This window comes from Dendrobates tinctorius, unplaced genomic scaffold (genome assembly GCF_039654945.1).
Source record: "Dendrobates tinctorius isolate UK_male_01 unplaced genomic scaffold, ASM3965494v1 ptg000165l, whole genome shotgun sequence".
NCBI classification, from domain to species: domain Eukaryota; kingdom Metazoa; phylum Chordata; class Amphibia; order Anura; family Dendrobatidae; genus Dendrobates; species Dendrobates tinctorius.
Window position 1 is genome coordinate 699,567 of NW_027361832.1, and position 19,246 is coordinate 718,812.

General features: G+C 42.6%; 1 protein-coding gene across 5 annotated transcripts in view; it reads left to right on the plus strand.

Moving 5' to 3' along the window:
* ESRP1 (epithelial splicing regulatory protein 1) overlaps window positions 1–19,246 on the plus strand; it is a 79,786-nt gene that overhangs the window by 18,678 nt on the left and 41,862 nt on the right. For all 5 annotated transcript variants that reach the window (XM_073550398.1, XM_073550395.1, XM_073550399.1 and 2 more), the window contains exon 3: window positions 4,380–4,493. In XM_073550398.1, the coding sequence (XP_073406499.1) occupies window positions 4,380–4,493 (114 nt within the window). The remainder of the gene's footprint in view (window positions 1–4,379; window positions 4,494–19,246) is intronic.

Genomic DNA, 19,246 nt, shown 5'->3' on the forward strand with positions numbered 1-19,246 from the left:
GAAAGCCGGTAACAAATGCAACTTATGGCAAAGTATGGAAAAAATTTTCCTCCTGGTGCCTTCCGGGGGCCCCTGACCCCACCCACCCAAATACTAGACTTCCTGCAGAAAGGGTTAGATCTAGGGCTTACTCAAAGTACATTGAAAGTACAGGTATCTGCCTTTAGTTCTTTTTTTTGACCAAGACCTAGCCAAACACCGCTGGGTCAAGCAGTTCAAGACAGCGGCAGGCAGAATTCGCCCTTCGCTCCCTAATCGGGTTCCTCCCCGGGATCTTAATTTAGTACTCAATAGCCTAACACTGGCCCCATTTGAGCCCCTGTCAGAAATCCCATTAAAAATTCTCACACTTAAAACGGTGTTTCTCGTGGCAATCACATCGGCTAGACGGGTGGGGGAACTACAGGCCCTTTAAGTACAGGAACCTTACCTCCTACTCAATTCAGACAGTATAGTACTGCATCTAGACCCCTCCTTTATGCCCAAAGTGGTGTCAGACTTTCATAGAAGTCAAGATATCGTGTTGCCCTCATTTTGCCCAAATCCTTCTAATCCAAAGGAAGGAAAATTTCATACCTTGGATGTCCGCAGGGTAGTTCTCCACTACCTCGAGGCAACCAAGGATTGGAGAATCGATCAGTACCTGTTCCCTCAGTATTTGGGAAGAAATAAGGGGAAGAAAGCGGCAAAGAACACGATAGCGGGTTGGATCAAGCAGTCCATCTCCCTGGCATATTCTTCAAGACATCTCTCTCCTCCCGGATCGTTAAAAGCCCACTCCACTCGATCAGTCGCTACGTCCTGGGCAGCAAGAGGACATACATCTTTTGAGCAGATATGCAGAGCGGCCACCTTTACAAGACACTATAGACTGGATTTCAATAGGGATCTGACGTTCGGCAGACGCGTATTGCAAGCCGTAGTCCCTCCCTAAAAAATTAACGTTGGCATGACTCCAAGGTGGCTGTCGTGGAAGGTGACTAGAGAAAATAGAATTAGACTTACCGATAATTCAGTTTCTAGGAACCTTCCACGACAGCACTAATTTCCCTCCCTATATACAGTCATGGCCAAAAGTATTGACACCCCTGCAATTCTGTCAGATAATACTCAGTTTCTTCCTGAAAATGATTGCAAACACAAATTCTTTGGTATTATTATCATCATTTAATTTGTCTTAAATGAAAAAACACAAAAAGAATTGTCCTAAAGCCAAATTGGATATAATTCCACACCAAACATAACAAAGAGGGTGGACAAAAGTATTGGCACTGTTCGAAAAATCATGTGATGCTTCTCTAATTTGTGTAATTAACAGCACCTATAACTTACCTGTGGCACCTAATAGGTGTTGGCAATAACTAAATCACACTTGCAGCCAGTTGACATGGATTAAAGTTGACTCAACCTCTGTCCTGTGTCCTTGTGTGTACCACATTGAGCACAGAGAAAAGAAAGAAGACCAAAGAACTGTCTGAGGACTTGAGAAACCAAATTGTGAGGAAGCATGAGCAATCTCAAGGCTACAAGTCCATCTCCAAAGACCTGAATGTTCCTGTGTCTACCGTGCGCAGTGTCATCAAGAAGTTTAAAGCCCATGGCACTGTGGCTAACCTCCCTAGATGTGGCCGGAAAATAAAAATTGACAAGAGATTTCAACGCAAGATTGTGCGGATGTTAGATAAAGAACCTCCACTAACATCCAAACAAGTTCAAGCTGCCCTGCAGTCCGAGGGTACAACGGTGTCAACCCGTACTATCTGTCGGCATCTGAATGAAAAGGGACTGTATGGTAGGAGACCCAGGAAGACTCCACTTCTTACTCCGAGACATAAAAAAGCCATGCTGGAGCTTGCCAAAACTTACCTGAAAAGGCCTAAAACATTTTGGAAGAATGTTCTCTGGTCAGATGAGACAAAAGTAGAGCTTTTAGGGCAAAAGCATCAACATAGAGTTTACAGGAGAAAAAAGAGGCATTCAAAGAAAAGTACACGGTCCCTACAGTCAAACATGGCGGAGGTTCCCTGATGTTTTGGGGTTGCTTTGCTGCCTCTGGCACTGGACTGCTTGTCCGTGTGCATGGCATTATGAAGTCAGAAGACTACCAGCAAATTTTGCAGCATAATTTAGGGCCCAGTGTGAGAAAGCTGGGTCTACCTCAGAGGTCATGGGTCTTCCAGCAGGACAATAACCCAAAACACACTTCAAAAAGCACTAGAAAATGGTTTGAGAGAAAGCACTGGAGACTTCTAAGGTGGCCAGCAATGAGTCCAGACCTGAATCCCATAGAACACCTGTGGAGAGATCTAAAAATGGCAGTTTGGAGAAGGCACCCTTCAAATATCAGGGACCTGGAGTAGTTTGCCAAAGAAGAATGGTCTAAAATTCCAGCAGAGCATTGTAAGAAACTCATTGATGGTTACCGGAAGCGTTTGGTCGCAGTTATTTTGGCTAAAGGTTGTGCAACCAAGTATTAGGCTGAGGGTGCCAATACTTCTGTCCGGCCCATTTTTGGAGTTTTGTTTGAAATGATCAATGTTTTGCTTTTTGCTTCATTCTCTTGTGTTTTTTCATTTAAGACAAATTAAATGAAGATAATAATACCAAAGAATTTGTGTTTGCAATCATTTTCAGGAAGAAACTGAATATTATCTGACAGAATTGCAGGGGTGTCAATACTTTTGGCCATGACTGTAATATCTGATTCCTGCTCTACTGGCGGTAACTATTCATGCTAGTACATGCAGAAAAAACACCGAGGCAGCAGGAAGGGGAGGGTTAGTTAACCCCTTTGTGTTCCTGTCCCCTATTAGGGCGGGGAGACAACCTCCAAGGTGTCTGTCATGGAAGGTTCCTAGAAACCGAATTACCGGTAAGTCTAATTCTATTTTTTGTTTTTTGTTTGTTTTTTTTGTTTTTTGTTTTTTTTTGTACCTGTTTTTAGGAGGGTTTTTGTTTTTTTTTTGCGCTCCATTGGCTTGTATATGCCCAAACCTGCTTCTCCAAGTGGTTAGACTAGATAATAACATTGGTGCATCCACAATCCTAGTACAGGTGTCTCTGATGCCTTCAGGGCATCATTTTGGTGAACGCTTTGTATGTAGATTAAATGTATCTGCATTGAATAAATGCAATATGCACATTTTGATTAGTAATCAGAATAAATTGATTTGAAACTTTTATCAGATAATCTTAATACGGTTGGGCGAGGGAGGAAACCATTATGGCACATCATGCGGCGAGTAAATGTATTTTATAAATAGGTTGCGTTTTTATTTGTAAAAAGGTAAGTCCGTCAGTTTTTTCAAAATTGACTCCAATCCCTAAATGCGTTTATTCCATTCTTCTGACCAGCAGATTACCCTAATTATGGAGCTCTTGCCAATCAACCAAGGCCAATATGGCTGAGGCCACTGCTCAAAGCTGCATTTAGATGTGGTGATAAACTGTATAGTAGTATTCTGAAGTTGTGTTCACTGGCAGGAAATATGGCAGAAGTTTCGGCACTGAACTGAGCTTTCACAAGTGTGAAAAGGGTGGTTTTAACCATAAGCATATGGGTATTCTGCAGGACATTCTGTAACAAATCTGCATGTGAATTCATATACAATGTGACTGTATATTTGTGATCATCTTACATCTACAGCTACACATCTGGGGATCATCAGAATGCCTAGGATACATATTAGTGGATTTGGAAACCAAACAATATAGGAGGGCTTCCTTCATATTACCTTGTTCAAAAATATGAGCAAAGACTGACACTAGTCACCTCTTTTATGGGGGAGAAGGCCTCCCACAGCTGACTTTAGAAAGATGGATCAGGAGTGTTAAATTTCAGTATCTGATTACTTAAATTTCATGGTAAACCGCACCAAGAACACATGGTTATGTGGCCAAACTGAGTCTGTAGGTAGATGCTTGGGGAGGTCAGCGGTCCTCTGACAGTCTTTCAAGGTGGGCATGAACGTTTTAAAAATATCGCATTACGGTACTTTTGCGCCTTCTAAGTGCAGAAAAATATCTAAAATTTTTCAATTGATCAATAATTGTGAATTTTCAAAAAGTTGGGTGATCCCTTGTCAAAATTCTGTAGGAGTCAGATCCTACACACTACTACTCATTATAGAGCGATAATATGTCTTTACTAAAGTGGCTTTCCAACCCTACTCGTGGTCGTCATGGCATGCCAAAAGTTGTCGTTTTGCAAGTGTTGAGGTCTTAGGTTGTGGACCACTGGTGTAGAGCATGCACAACACTTTTGTTCTACGTTGACTGTGTTGAGGACGAAGTGTAGGTACTTTTGTGTTAAGCATAATATGCTCATTACACTTGGTTCCTAATCACTGGATCTTACGTTCACTCATCTTGCCTTACAGTTCAACCAGTCAGTAGGAAATGAGATCAACATCGGTGTGGGGACCTCTTTCTGCTTGTGCACTGATGGACAGCTCCACGTCAGACAAGTGTTACACCCTGAAGCCTCCAAAAAGGTATTGTGCACGCTTTCTCTACATGCATATCTGTTCTAATTAATTTGTATAAATTTATATTTACAATCTGTTGCCTGATATGGACGTCTCTGGGGTCCAGGTGTGACTTCCGTCTCGACGCCCTCAATTGCTTCACCCTTGTTTATGCAGCTGATCCCATAATAACAATTGATCATAAAATGGCCTTTCCGTTCAGCTCATCCTTTTTTCCTCTATAGTAGGACAACTTAACATGGTCCACCATGTGTAAAAGCATGTCTCCTAACCCGTAATGAATCGCAAGCAACATCTCCTATATGACCTCTTGGAAGTCCTCACTTTTTAAGCCATATACCGTTAGCTTGGGGCAGGCAAATGGGGTGAAGTTTTTACATTGTCCAAAATTGCATTGCTCTCTAAGGAAATAAGCTTAGGAGTATAAATCTGAATGAAGACCTAAATGGTGCTGTTTAGCTTATCTAATACTGATTGTCAAGGCGCCATTGAAAAGAAGACAAAACGTGGAAAGGTTGGTGTATGTCAAGGGTGGTGTTGGATGTCAGTGCACCAGACACACAGAACCTTAATTGTGGCACTTGGAGACATTGACAAGTTAATCAAATATATCTATTGGGTTTTGTAGAGCTGTAAAGGCTCTGGACACCTTTTGGTGTTGTTTTTTTTTTTTTTTTTCTATGAAAGTTTTAAACCTTTAGTTAATAAAATTGCACTAAGTTTTTTAATCTGCCATCTTCATTTCTCCATTCATCTTCAGACCCGCTGATATTTAGTTTGCTGCTTGATCAGAGTTTCATATTTTTCCCTTGTGCGAGTGTCCCTTTCTTTAATATAGGCTGGATTTGAAGAGCGATCTTCATGTGCTTTTATATATCAACACAGCATCTATCCTGCACTTATTTCCTCTCCGTTAGCTTTCCATCTTGTCTATAGACTGTTTCTGTTCTCCATAAAACTTGAAATGCTTTCCCCTGTATACTACCCCACTCCTTCACCCTGCTAGGCCTAAGGCCGCAGTCAGACAGCTGTTTAACACGGATGACTATGGAATCTCAATGTGTGGACTTGCCGGCGGCTCTCCTGGTGTGACTGCTGCATAGAAATCATGCTGTCACGCTCGGGTCAAGAGACCCGCCGGCCAGTCCGAGCATTGTAATGTGATTGTCGTCTGTGCTATATGGCTGTCTCACTGCTCACTTGCACGGAGAATGAAAAGCGCGAGTAGTCAAAGCCAGGAGCTGGAGATCAGAAGCAAATTAACAATTGTGGAAGTGTACATGGGCTTTAATGAGCAACTAGGTTTTTGATGTATGACAGCTCAAATGTGAAATCTTGTTAAACTCTACCTAATTGTGGCGTGTACTGATTAGGGGGCATTCAATCCTTGAGTATTTATTAACACTAACTGGAATTAACTAACTTCAATTATTGAAGATATTCCCGGATTTATTGACTTTATATTTTTTTTTCCTCATTAGAACCAGTCGCTTAGTTTTAATTAGAAAAGAAACGTTGTGCTGGATAAATGCGACATTTAGATGTTTGACAACATGAAATGCTTAAAAATAGAATCTCTAATTATAATTTATTACAAGGCAGCGGTCCCCGAGGACCGAGATGTGAGATGATCTTTGTTTACAGTCTCGCAATAATTCTACAGTTATTGTCTAATCCTATTGCTGATAATCCCCCCCCCCCCCCCCCCCATTTACATGTCCAGTGACCACATTTTACAAGAAACACATCAAGCTTTCAGATCTTGACTACTGAGCACCATATCATTTGAACATGTAGCGTTGTCAGGCAATGACAGATTATTCCCAGTGTATGTAATACCTTCCTGGAAATGGGTATAGTTAAGATTTTTTTTTTCTTCTTCTTTGCATCCAAAAACTGCACTGCCTTAAAAAAAAAAAAAAAAAAAAAAAAAAAAATGTATTCCAGATAGTTGTGATGTTGGCTAAAACCACAAAACATAATGAAAACAAAACAACCATACATATTATAAAACCGATCTTTAGCGTCGGGCCCTATCTTACAGTAAAAGTTCTCTGGAATGTGATGTCAACTTAATAGAGGTTTTCCTTGGCTGATGCTTGAAATTGTCCCCTAAATATATTCAACACCCATGATTATAATATATATTCACTCACTTGTGGCCAAAAGTATTGACACCCCTGCAATTCTGTCAGATAATACTCAGTTTCTTCCTGAAAATGATTGCAATGACAAATTCTTTGGTATTATCTTCATTTAATTTGTCTTAAATGAAAAAAACACAAAAGAGAATGAAACAAAAAGCAAAACATTGATCATTTCACACAAAACTCCAAAAATGGGCCAGACAAAAGTATTGGCACCCTCAGCCTAATACTTGGTTGCACAACCTTTAGCCAAAATAACTGCGACCAACCGCTTCCGGTAACCATCAATGAGTTTCTTACAATGCTCTGCTGGAATTTTAGACCTTTTTTCTTTTGGCAAACTGCTCCAGGTCCCTGATATTTGAAGGGTGCCTTCTCCAAACTGCCATTTTTAGATCTCTCCACAGGTGTTCTATGGAATTCAGGTCTGGACTCATTGCTGTCCACCTTAGAAGTCTCCAGTGCTTTCTCTCAAATCATTTTCTAGTGCTTTTTGAAGTGTGTTTTGGGTCATTGTCCTGCTGGAAGACCCATGACCTCTGAGAGAGACCCAGCTTTCTCACACTGGGCCCTACATTATGCTGCAAAATTTGTTGGTAGTCCTCAGACTTCATAATGCCATGCACCCGGTCAAGCAGTCCAGTGCCAGAGGCAGCAAAGTAACCCCAAAACATCAGGGAACCTCCGCCATGCTTTACTGTAGGGACCGTGTCTCTTTTTTTTTTTTTTTTTTTTTTTCTTTTTCTCTCCTGTAAACTCTATGTTGATGCCTTTGCCCAAAAAGCTCTACTTTTGTCACATCTGACCAGAGAACATTCTTCCAAAACGTTTTAGACTTTTTCAGGTAAGTTTTGGCAAATTCCAGCCTGGCTTTTTTATGTCTCTGGGTAAGTGGGGTCTTCCTGGGTCTCCAACCATACAGTCCCTTTTCATTCAGACGCCGACGGATAGTACAGGTTGACACTGTTGCACCCTCGGACTGCAGGGCAGCTTGAACTTGTTTGGATGTTAGTGGAGGTTCTTTATCTAACATCCGCACAATCTTGCGTTGAAATCTCTTGTCAATTTTTCTTGTCCGTCCACATCTAGGGAGGTTAGCCACAGTGCCATGGGATTAAACTTCTTGATGACACTGCGCACGGTAGACACAGGAACATTCAGGTCTTTGGAGATGGACTTGTAGCCTTGAGATTGCTCATGCTTCCTCACAATTTGGTTTGGTTTGGTTTTGGTTTCTCAAGTCATCAGACAGTTCTTTGGTCTTCTTTCTTTTCTCCATGCTCAATGTGGTACACACAAGGACATAGGACAGAGGTTGAGTCAACTTTAATCCATGCCAACTGGCTGCAAGTGTGACTTGGTTATTGCCAACACCTGTTAACATCTCTCTCTCGATCTGTTCCGACAAGCCTACAGCCTGCAATGATATTCGGTCTACTGAACCACCGCACGACCTGCTCTACCCTCTCCTACTGTATCCTCACCCATCCCTGTAGACTGTGAGCCTTCGCGGGCAGGGTTCCCTCTCCTTATGTACTTGTGTGTCCCTTGTCTTACACGTGTTTATTATACGTGTCTATATTTCCCCTTTTCACATGTAAAGCGCCATGGAATAAATGGCGCTATATAAATGCATAATAATAAAATGGAAACCTCAACAAGAGTTAGTTTAATATGGTGTAGGTCCACCTTTTGCGGCGATTACAGCCTCAATTCTCTGAGGTATGGATTCATACAAGGTGTGACTTGGTTCCAAAGGAATTGTAGCCCATTCTTCAGTTAAAACACCCTCCAGTTCTTTGAGCGACGATGGCGGCGGAAATCGACGTCTAACTTGAATCTCTAAAATTGGCCATAAATGATTGATAATGTTGAGGTCTGGGGATTGTGGGGGCCAGATGAGATGCTCAACTTCATTACAATGTTCCTTGTGCCATGCTTTAATGATTCTAGCTGTATGAATTGGTGCATTATCATCCTGAAAGATGGCGTTCCCCTCCGGGAACAGTGCTTGAACCATAGGATGCACTTGGTCGCCCAAAATGCCTAAATAATCGTGGCTGTTCTTCCACGAAGGGATATCATTGGCCCGGCGGATCTCCACGAAATAGCACCCCAGATCATCACAGAACCTCCACCATGTTTACTGTTGGGAGAAGGCAGTCTGGATGGAATGCTTCTATCGGCTGTCTCCAAACGTGCACACGCCCGGAGGTCGTAATTGGGGTAAACGATGATTCGTCTGAGAATATCACGTTTCCACTGCTCGAGGGACCAATTCTGGAGGTTTCTACACCACTCTAAACGCTTGGAATCATTTGTCATTGAGAGCAGCGGTTTTCTAATTGCAGCTCTTCCGTGGAATCCAGATTTGTGCAGCTTCCAACGAACATTTTTCGTGGAAACTGGGTTCTGTAGGTGTTCATTGAGCTCAGCAGTGATTTTCGGAGCCGTGGTCTTGCGATCCTCTCTCACAACTCGTTTAGAGTCCGACGGTCTCTCTCGGTCAACTTCAACTTTCGGCCGGACCTGTGCTTTGCTACTGACGTTTTTCCTTCTCTTTCAAACGCAGTCATTACTTTGGAGACAGTACCTCTTGACACGCCAAGCATTCAGGCACTTTCTGTTACACCAGCGCCTGCCATACAAGCACCAACAATTTGGCCTCTTTGAAAATCCGAGAGGTCTGCCATTGGTATCAGGTTTTCATCAATGTTCTTACAATTCTGCAAAACAAACAGTTAATTTACATACACATATCACATAACACAAATAATCAACTACAAAACATTACCATATGTCACGGTTTGCATGTTTATAACATGTTCGAAGATTATGATGCCAAAACGTTAGGTGTTTCCATTATTTTGTTATATATACTATATATGTGGCGCCCCTGAGGCTCAGTCGCCACAGAGGTACTGCACCTTCTCCTAAGGTGTAGTGCCCCACCAACTATGTAAGTTGGGAACTCGTTTCCACACTCCAACACCTGCACCCACACACAGGATAGTTCAGCAATGGACCAGATTGCGGCTCCATGCTTAGAGGGTAGCAGAGCACCTTTCGTGGGTCCTCGCTTCGTAACACGAGATGTGCTGGGAGGTGGGTGGAGTTAAGATATATAAAAGGTTGGGAAGGTTTAGAATGACAGGTCAGTCAGGAGAGTCTGAGGATGTATCCCTGGAGGAGGGATGGAGGAAGGAGTGCTGCAGCTGCCTCAGTAATCTGAGCCAGCTGGCATGGGAAAGGAACAGAAGAAAGACGTAGAACTGCAACCTAAGCTTCCATAAGAGAGCGAAGGAACAGTGCGGAACGAAGGAGTAGGAGAACAGAAGAGGAACCCTGCCTATAGGTTCTCAGCGCAAGGCCGGGGCCCGGTCCCCGAGGTTGTATGGACACTTATGGTTCTGCAGCAGATGCTGGTGGAGTAGTTGGCTGTAAATGCACTACTCCCATCCAAGACTTGGGGCACAACAGCAACTGAATAGAGAGCCAGGACTCCGGAGAAGTGAGTCCTTGATAGAGGCTACAGCTGTCTGCCGTACAAGGAAGAGTTGTTAGGAACATCTGACAGGAGGAACTTCAGAGTACCACGGTACTGGAGCTCTTCACACTAAAGGCGCAATAGAGGAGTCGTTCAGGAAAGGTACATGTTGGCGGAGTGTTGGAGAGGAGAAGCCTGACTTGCCCAGGAGGTTGATTGAGTCTCTGCCCCGGAGGACACGGTATGGAGGCAGGCACCAGTGTGTACCACGGACTGTGAGTAAAGCTTTGGAACTACAAGCCCTGGTGTCTTCCATTCAATTGTGCGCCAACGCCGCCAGCACTGCTACATCTGGGTACCAACATTCCTCACACCGCCTGCGCCTATACACTGCCCTGGGGTTACAGCTTCACCTGTGGGGAGCTACACCATCAGCCCCAGAGGATCTGCACGCAGCATTGGCTTAACATCTTGCCAAACACCACAGGTGGCGTCACGAACTATTCCATTCCACTTAAACTACTTTAACTACAAACTACCATTGATTTGGGAGCCCAGGACCACGGACTGGGTCACCGCTGCTGCTGTGACACATCCCACTGACACCGACCCGGTACCGAGTTTCCCACTGTGTGTGTGTGTGTGTGTGTGTGTGTGTGTGTGTGTGTGTGTGTGTGTGTATATTTTTTTATTTTTTTTATATTTTTTTTTTTTTTTTTTTTCCACACCTGCAGTAATTTCAGACCCCAGAATAGACTATATACGGTACATGCTCTTGGATATTTCATAGTAGTTTTTTTTGTTTTCTCTTCATGGTGGGGGCTTATTCTTCAGCTACTATCTATGCCCATGGCTGGGTTAACTAGTATTTTGTCTTTATTCTTTTTACATCTCTATTTGCATTATTTAAAGTATTCCTGACGATGATATTGACCCCACAATGAACAGATCCTTATTGTCATTGTGTCGTCTTATCATGTTGACAGTCCTCCTAGACTTTATTATAGTGCTGCTCATATGTCAGTTACTTCCACTTTCTGCTCTTCTCAGATCTCGCCCTTAGGTCTTTTCTGATATGTAATGTATACAGCCAACAGAACTGATTTCGTGTCTGAACAGTCTATACTTTTACACATTCCTTGCAAAACTATTTACCTTACTCTAGCAACTCTTTGCAATGTTCACTTTTTTTTTTAAGCCAAAAAAACCCCCATCCATTCACCTAATTACCGGGTGTTCCATGTACAGTACGATGCATGGGCTTTCAATATCAAATACCTAGAAAATGCATTTAGAGGCAACCTGTCAACTTTTTTTTTTTTCTCCTGAAATTAATTGTATGGCTGTATAGGTCATAGTACAAGAGTAAAACTTCTTCAGACTTCTAGTTCCCTGTTGTGCCATCGCAGAGAAATTGTGCTTTGAGGCCACATGCAGATTAACCATAAATTGAATTGGGGTTGTGTCGGCGTACTATAGATGGCACAGACACTCCCCATACGCGCTTCTAGGATGATTTGCATGTGGCTTCAAAGCACCATTTCTCAGCACTGACTCACGATAAGTGATCTCAGTCTTGTAGTTAAACTATTATTCTAGGATCTATCCAGCCATTCCCCTAGTTTCAGTATGAGAAGCTATGAATGAATGTCAGGACTACCACCCCATGCCACCTTGTTACAGAGTCCATTAAAGCAACAGTCCATGAACAGACCCCTTGCACATGAAAGACAGGTGCGGTCCAAATCCTACAGCACGGTCAGTTACCTTCTGTCCACACTCACTGCAGCCACTGAGAGTGAGGATCCAGGAAAAACGCAACAGGCACAGTTCTGCTCCAATAGGGAAAAGTTTACTGTGCATCAAATAATGCTTTCTGTTCTGTCCCTACAACTTCATCAGCTGGTCCAGCATCTCCAGCTCCCATATGGGGATAAGAGCCACAAAAGTCCTTCAGTGGCCACTCCCCCTATCCCAGTGTCCTGTTCCGCTGCCCGATAGTCCTTGGCAGCCTGTATTCTCCAGCTGGGGGTCTCTTCTGTACCAGATGGGGACACATTTCTCCAGACGGAGGTCCCTTCTGTCCCAGACTGGGACAGACGTCCTGCCTGGGCTTTGCCCAGAAGCAGGAACTTCTTCCTTGTTAACCACTGGCTGGACTGGCCCCTCTTATTAACTCTTTCTACTCTTTCTATCCCTTACCTAACAAAACAGATGGCATATACAATACAGGTTATACATTAGGAGAACATATTACAGACACAGCATATTACATTGATAAAACAGTAGTTATAACAAACCGTCTGGGCACCGCATGGGGGACACGTGCCTGTCGTAAAGGAGAGAGGGAGCATTGCGGATCCCCCACACCTCCTTACATGAATAAGCACCTATAGGAGAGCCAAAGATTGTGTCCAATTCAGGACTGTTAGGCTGTGTGCACACGCTGCGGATTTTGCTGCGGTGTACAGTACCATGATTCCCTATGGGAATCAAAAACCGCAGTGCAGACAGTGCGGAATTTTCCGCGCGGATTATCTGCGGTTTTCAATCCGCAGAAAGAATTGACATGTCAATTCTTTCTGCGGATTCTCCTGCGGTTTGCCATCTCCTCCATTGAGGAGATGAAAAACCGCAGGGCAAAACCGCAGAGCAATCCGCAGGTAAAACCGCAGGTCTTTTGACCTGCGGTTTCACCTGCGGATTTTACAAAATCCGCGCGGATGAATCCGCACATAATCCGCAGCGTGTGCACACAGCCTTACACTTTACAAAAAAAGCACCATTGCGCTATACAGAATAAAAATATTGGGACTAATATATATCTTGCAATTTTGTGTTTTTTTTTTTTTTTAAAGTGGCTTACACTTTGAAATGTGAAGAAAAATTGAGAGAATTACACGAAGGAAGCCATTAAAGGGTCCTATAGGATTAATATATGTGCAGACAATATAAACTACTCCTGACCACTCAGGTTATGTATTATGTGCATACATCAGTGACCTGTATCGCACGGAAGTGTGTTGCGTGCCACTTGAACCTTTGACAGAAAATCCAACACATGTGGAAACCTTTGACTGTCGAAGTATGATGCAGGTTGCAACACTACAGCATAGGTAATCTGTACATCTATTGTTGCTTTGTGTCGCTGCTATTTGTGTCACACAACATGACGCCATGTAGCCTAAAACTTGCTGTATTATGTATTAAATCGATACTTGTAAGTAGTAATCCCCTTATCATATACTGGATCAGAATGACAAAATAAGTAAACATATTCACACACACACACACCTTGTAATGGTGAAACGCCCAACTCACGTTTCGCCTTACTTGATCAGGGGAATACAGTTTCAGTAAAAGCATACTGACTGATTTTCCCCTTTTAAGTTCCATGAATCCACGAATGGTCCTAAAAGTGGGGCTGTCTCCATATTAGCTGTGTATTTGGGCAATCTGTATTCTACTACCCCATTCATTTCTTGAAATTGCATACGGTATATTTGTGGACAAGCTCCTGCAAGAGTAATAACATCAGTGCAGTGTCTGGGGTCTTCAATGAGGGTCTCAGAACCCAGTGTTTGTGAAAAGTACCAATTTAAAGCTCCTGGACATAAATGCAGAATCTGTAGCGCATATATTTTAGACTCATTCAGGTACCGGCAACCTGAAGCGACTGCAAACTCTCTGCTTATCCTTATAGCTGTGCCCCTTTCTCCCTTTTCCTCCTCTTTGCCCTCCTGGTAAATTTATCAGCTCTAGATATATCTAGAGAGAATAGTCAGTGTAACCAGAGACGGCCACGTGGAGAAATACACCATAGCTCTATTTCCCTGGCTCTGGCCATTCAAGCAGGTGCATCAAAAAGTGAGATAGTCAGAGCGGGTTTGACAAGCATGACTGGTTTCTTTGCTTGGCGTAGTGTTAAAATAAGCTTTACGTCCTGAAAACGCGTCTGACACAAAAGAGGACTGTTCTTTTATCTGTAGCTGATGCCAGCGTTATGCAGAGGCGACTCCAGCAAATCTGTGCGTTTGGTTGTTTTTATTGTCCTTCTAGGACGTCTGAATAAAGGAGAAAAACAACATTTTTAAACTTTACACAGTAGACAGTAGTCTTGTTGGAATATTCCTTCATGACAACTTGAAAGACCTGTGTGTCTGTCAACTCATGGGGTGGGGTGAGGAATCTTTTTATTTTTTTTATTTATTTTGGAGCCATTTTATTTTCTCACCTATATAGCACCAATTCCTCATGCTCACAATCTACATTCCCTATCAGTATCTCTTTGGCGTGTGGGAGGAAACGGGAGAACCCGGAGGAAACAAACACAAGGAGAACATACAATCTCCTTGCAGATGTTGTACTTGGTGGGATTTGAACCCTGGGCCCCAGCAAAGCAATGGTGCTAACCGGTGAGCCACTGAGCCGCCCTTGGTATCCATTTGGTTTCTCCTCTCCAACTATTGTGTATGTGATATAAATTTGGGGATGAAGCCTTTTCCCTTTTTTGGCTGAGGAGCTACTGTAGCAGAAATCTCTACGACTTTGCTCGGTAAAGGATGGAGACCAGGCAGGCTAAATCCTTGTTTGTGTCTTTTTGTATTTGAAAGCTCTGTACCTAGAGTTTTTGGAGCAGACCAAACTCTCAAAACACCTCTAAAACTGAGTTCCTGATCCAAAAACTCAACAAAACTCTGTGTGAACATAGCCTAACGTTATGCATATGGTGATCTTATGGCTTTTTTTTTTTTTTTCCCCCTCTTGTGCACATAATGTACAGTGGAGGAGCGGAAAGCTTTTATTTAGCTTCTATGGAATCTCTCTAGGGTGTGGTGGAATAAATGATGACTCAAATTCACTGATCTGTCAATGGATAGTAGTTACTGGAATACATGTAAAGATATTACTGTTCCTTTCAGGTAGATGAGATTGAATTCTGAGATGAGGGAATGTCACCAGCGTTAGTTGGTGGACATTTGTTGTGGAAGTTTTTAGAAGCAAATCCAAGGTTGGGTAGCACATAGGGCTGACTCGGGTTGCGTTTCCAAGATACGTTTTTGGTGAGTTTCTAACACTGTATATTTTTTTGCTGCATTGAAATAGCAGCATCTTTACAGTTCCAGTGAACTAGATGAGATTTTTAGATGTCTTGTACTCATTGGGTTTGTTTGTTTTGTTTTTTTTTTTTAGTGTAAACTTGCCTGTAGTGCATGTTGTTTAAATATACAACAGATCACCTTCTCTTGTGGAGTTTTCTGTGCAGATTTTTCCCATAAACTTGCATTAGATATGGAAAATCCACAGGTAAAAAGTGCACGTGGTTTTAGTGCGTTCCACATTAAGAATCCTCACACACCTGACTGTCAAATTCTGTCAAAGACAAATACCAGGAATTAAAAACAAACCCACAGCCTCAAAGACGCAATAAATAAAAAAACGCAAATAACCTAACTTACATAATGGGTGCAGAAATTCTGCAACATCAAAAGCGTATGGTGGGATGGTTTATCACCTAACCAAAGGATTTATGGTTAATGTGTATTTTGGGGTTTTGATGGTGGTTAAACCTGCAGTGATCACATATAAGGAGATGTAGAAATGGAAGATTTCCACAGTTAATGTATAACAAAAGGTCCCCAAGGCAGTGCCACCATTTACTGGCCAAAGATTGTAGGACAAGGAAAAATGGAAAAAAATTGAATCAGCAGGAACTGCATGACAAAGGGTCTGATTCCTGAGAGGAAGAGTTTGAAGGAGACACCAGGCCAGGCGACAGCTGTTGCACAGTTAGTAATTATAAAAGGCTCAAGAGGGCAGTAAAGGGGAGAATTTGGCGCCTCAACCTTTAGCAGACCAACAAATTAAAGCTGCACTTTGTAACGCTAGTTTCACATTTGCGTCTTTGTGCACAGCGCATCATGTGCAAGTAGAAACACATGCAAAAACGCATCATGCGTTTTTGCATGCGTTTGCGTTTTTTATGCGCATTCGTTCTCTAGGTGTTAAACCTGTTTCTACACATGTTTACTCATAAAACGCATGCGTACGCATGTCCATGCGAACGCCTGCATTCCCATAGACTGTAATGCGTTATGACGCATTCCGTACGCAAGCGAACGCATGCGTTTTTTTGACTCCTTTGGACGGACCCAAAAATGCAACAGGTTGCGTCTGGCGCGTCTAGACGCACACCTTGAAAAAATGCGTGTGCACGAAAACGCAGACGAACGCATGCAAAACACAAGACCATGCGTACGCCATCTTAAACATAGGGATGATGCGCTGCGCAAAAAAAAAAAACGATAATGTGAAACCAGCCTAATTCTATAGTAAGCAAACATGGAATATATGACATTGGAATTGCATTACTGCTATAGTAATGCACATATATTAAAATTGAAGATACTTGGTGCATAAATTGTCCAATTCATGTGTGCTCAGCAGCTATCGACAAGGCGACCTTCTTTGCTGGGATCCTGTAGCAGGACGGACGCATGTTGCTGTGAGGTTGGCTTATGGTTGCCATACCGAGTGCCCAGACCAGAGTGAAGAATTGAGTAACCAGAATTTGGTGAGTGACCAGAGCTGTGTAGCCTTTACCGGACACTAGAGCTAAGAGATCCAAGTCGAGGGAACAGAGCTGAGAGACAACCATTGAAGAGGGCCATTCGCATGAGCGGTGACTTCCGGTGTAGACTTACAGTACATATGGCCGTGCTTCAGGGGATGAAGGCAGACAGTTTAACGGGTGTGCAGTGACTCATCGGTAACTTGCGGTCCTTCCATCGTTTGCTTCACCACTTACACTTAACCAAATATTTGGTGAAGTTAAGACAACAATTTGTCCTCCTCCTCTGCGCTGTGGCATCCACATAAACGCAAGTAACCTAATTTACATAATAGATGCAGAAATTCTGCAACATCAAGAACTCTCCAAAAGTTCATCGTGGGAACGAAGCCTGAAAGAGGTAGAACAATGCACATTTATAACCTAATCAGAGGATGGATGGTAAATGTGTATTTTGGTGTCTTGATGGTGGTAAATCTCCATGAATCATACGTTGCATATTTTGTCTAAAGATTAGTCATCTTAAAGGCCCCCATACACATTAGATTAAGGTTGGTACAATCTGCTGACCAACTAAAGCTATATTTATACAGGGCAAGGCATTTTGCTCTACGTATACATTTGAATACTGTTTCTTTGCAATTTGGGTGTAATGTAGAAGCATATTACCCATAATCAAATATTCTTTTGACTACATTGGTGGCTCAGTGGTTAGCACTGTTACTTTGTAGCGCTGGGGTCCTTAGTTCAAATCCCACAAAGGGCAACATCTGCAAGAAGTTTGTGTGGGTTTCCTCTGGGTTCTCCCATTTCCTTCCCACACTACAAAGGCATACTGATAGGGAATCTAGATTGTGAGCCCCAATGGGGACAGTGATGTCTGCACTGTGGAATTAATGGCACTTTTTTCTCCCGCTCCACTAGTTTTAATGAGACGCATAGCGGTACACTTCAATGTCAGAAAAATGTACACGTTATAGTCTGTACCATTGTTCAAAGTTAGTTTAGAAAAGACTAAATACTCAAGTCCAATTCATAAGGGTGTTTTTGCTTGTATATAAGCACTTTGTTTAAATGTTTGACATTTCAAAAGTTTGCCAAAAAATGTTTTGTGCCATTTCAGCCAAATTGAGCAGAGCTTGGATGGGGTGTGTCAAACGTGGCCTGGAAAATTCTTCAAAATTTGTGGGACTAAAGTGTTGTAAATTTATGCAAAAAATGTACTAGAGTCCCAGACTAAATTAAATCTTGAGACCCTTTGAATTGGGGGCATCTCATTTCAGCAGGGCCTTCATAAGTGCCACACACAGCATTCATGTGTGGTGGTGTAGCACGGCCTGAATGACACCGCCAGGCAGGACGCAAATACGGTACAATAGACGAGGAGGCAGAAACAAAACACCGACTTTATTGAAAAACAGGATTATATGCCAGAAAAATAACACTAAGTTATTGTAATGATAACCGCAATAATACAAGCTGTGATAACTGGAGCGTGTCACACAAGGTGCACTCCAGCTGTGGCAATGCAAAGTTCAATGTAAACAGTATAAACAAGTTTCACTAACTTCTCTTACTCCCTATCTGTTTTCTGATGGAGCATTACTGCTACAGCACCCTAGCTAAAGAAACGTGCTCTACACCCTAACACTGTTAACACCCGTGTCTCACTCACCGTTCTGTAGCACTTAGGTCTTATAGCTGCTGCTTGATCCTGATGTACTGGAACAGAGTAAGTTGTGTTGAGCTTTTCCTTCATATTAACTGATCTCTTCCAGATCCAGACAAGTCTCGATCCCACTATCAGTGCTGAGAGATGACTGTAACCAGTGTTACTTTCTCTCTCAGGTTACAAGTGTTCGGGGACAACTATACTGGCTGTGCGATGCGTTTCTTTCCTTTTTGGATACTGTCCTGGTGATCAATACTGCAGTATTCTGGCACTATCTTATCCTTTGAAGCCATTACTTCATTTGTCAGCCTCTCATTGTTTTCTGTGTCCTAACAGTCCTCCCAGTATCCCTCAGACACGAGGCTTTTCTCCATTCCTTCTCGTCCAAAACCAGCACACAACAAACTGCAGGAGAGGAAAAAAAAAAAACTAGTCAAAGTGCACACAAATCAGAGGGCAGCATGGTCTCTTAAAGTCAGTGTCATTTAGTGCCTAGCAAGGACTGACCCCCTACAGTGGAGTAGTGGACAGATGGCTTTGGGCTGAACCAGATTTTCACGTGGTTGCAGATTTTGCAAAGAAAATCTTCTACAAAAAAAATCTTGAGTTACAGTACCAGCTACGTGGAAAATATTTTTTTATGATGTGGATTTTCCACGTGGAAATCTACACAGAAAATTCTCATCAAGTACACTGTGTGCATTCACCATAGATTTTGTCTACATGCTGCAGCTGCTATTCTCTTGTGGTTTCAATGGCTATTTTGGAAAACTGTGGCAAATCACACTTTGGCTGCAAAAGTATGAACGCAAGCTCACTATTAAATAGTTTACAGTTCCATCGCCATGATGGATGACCATGATGAATTGAGTGACAATTGGG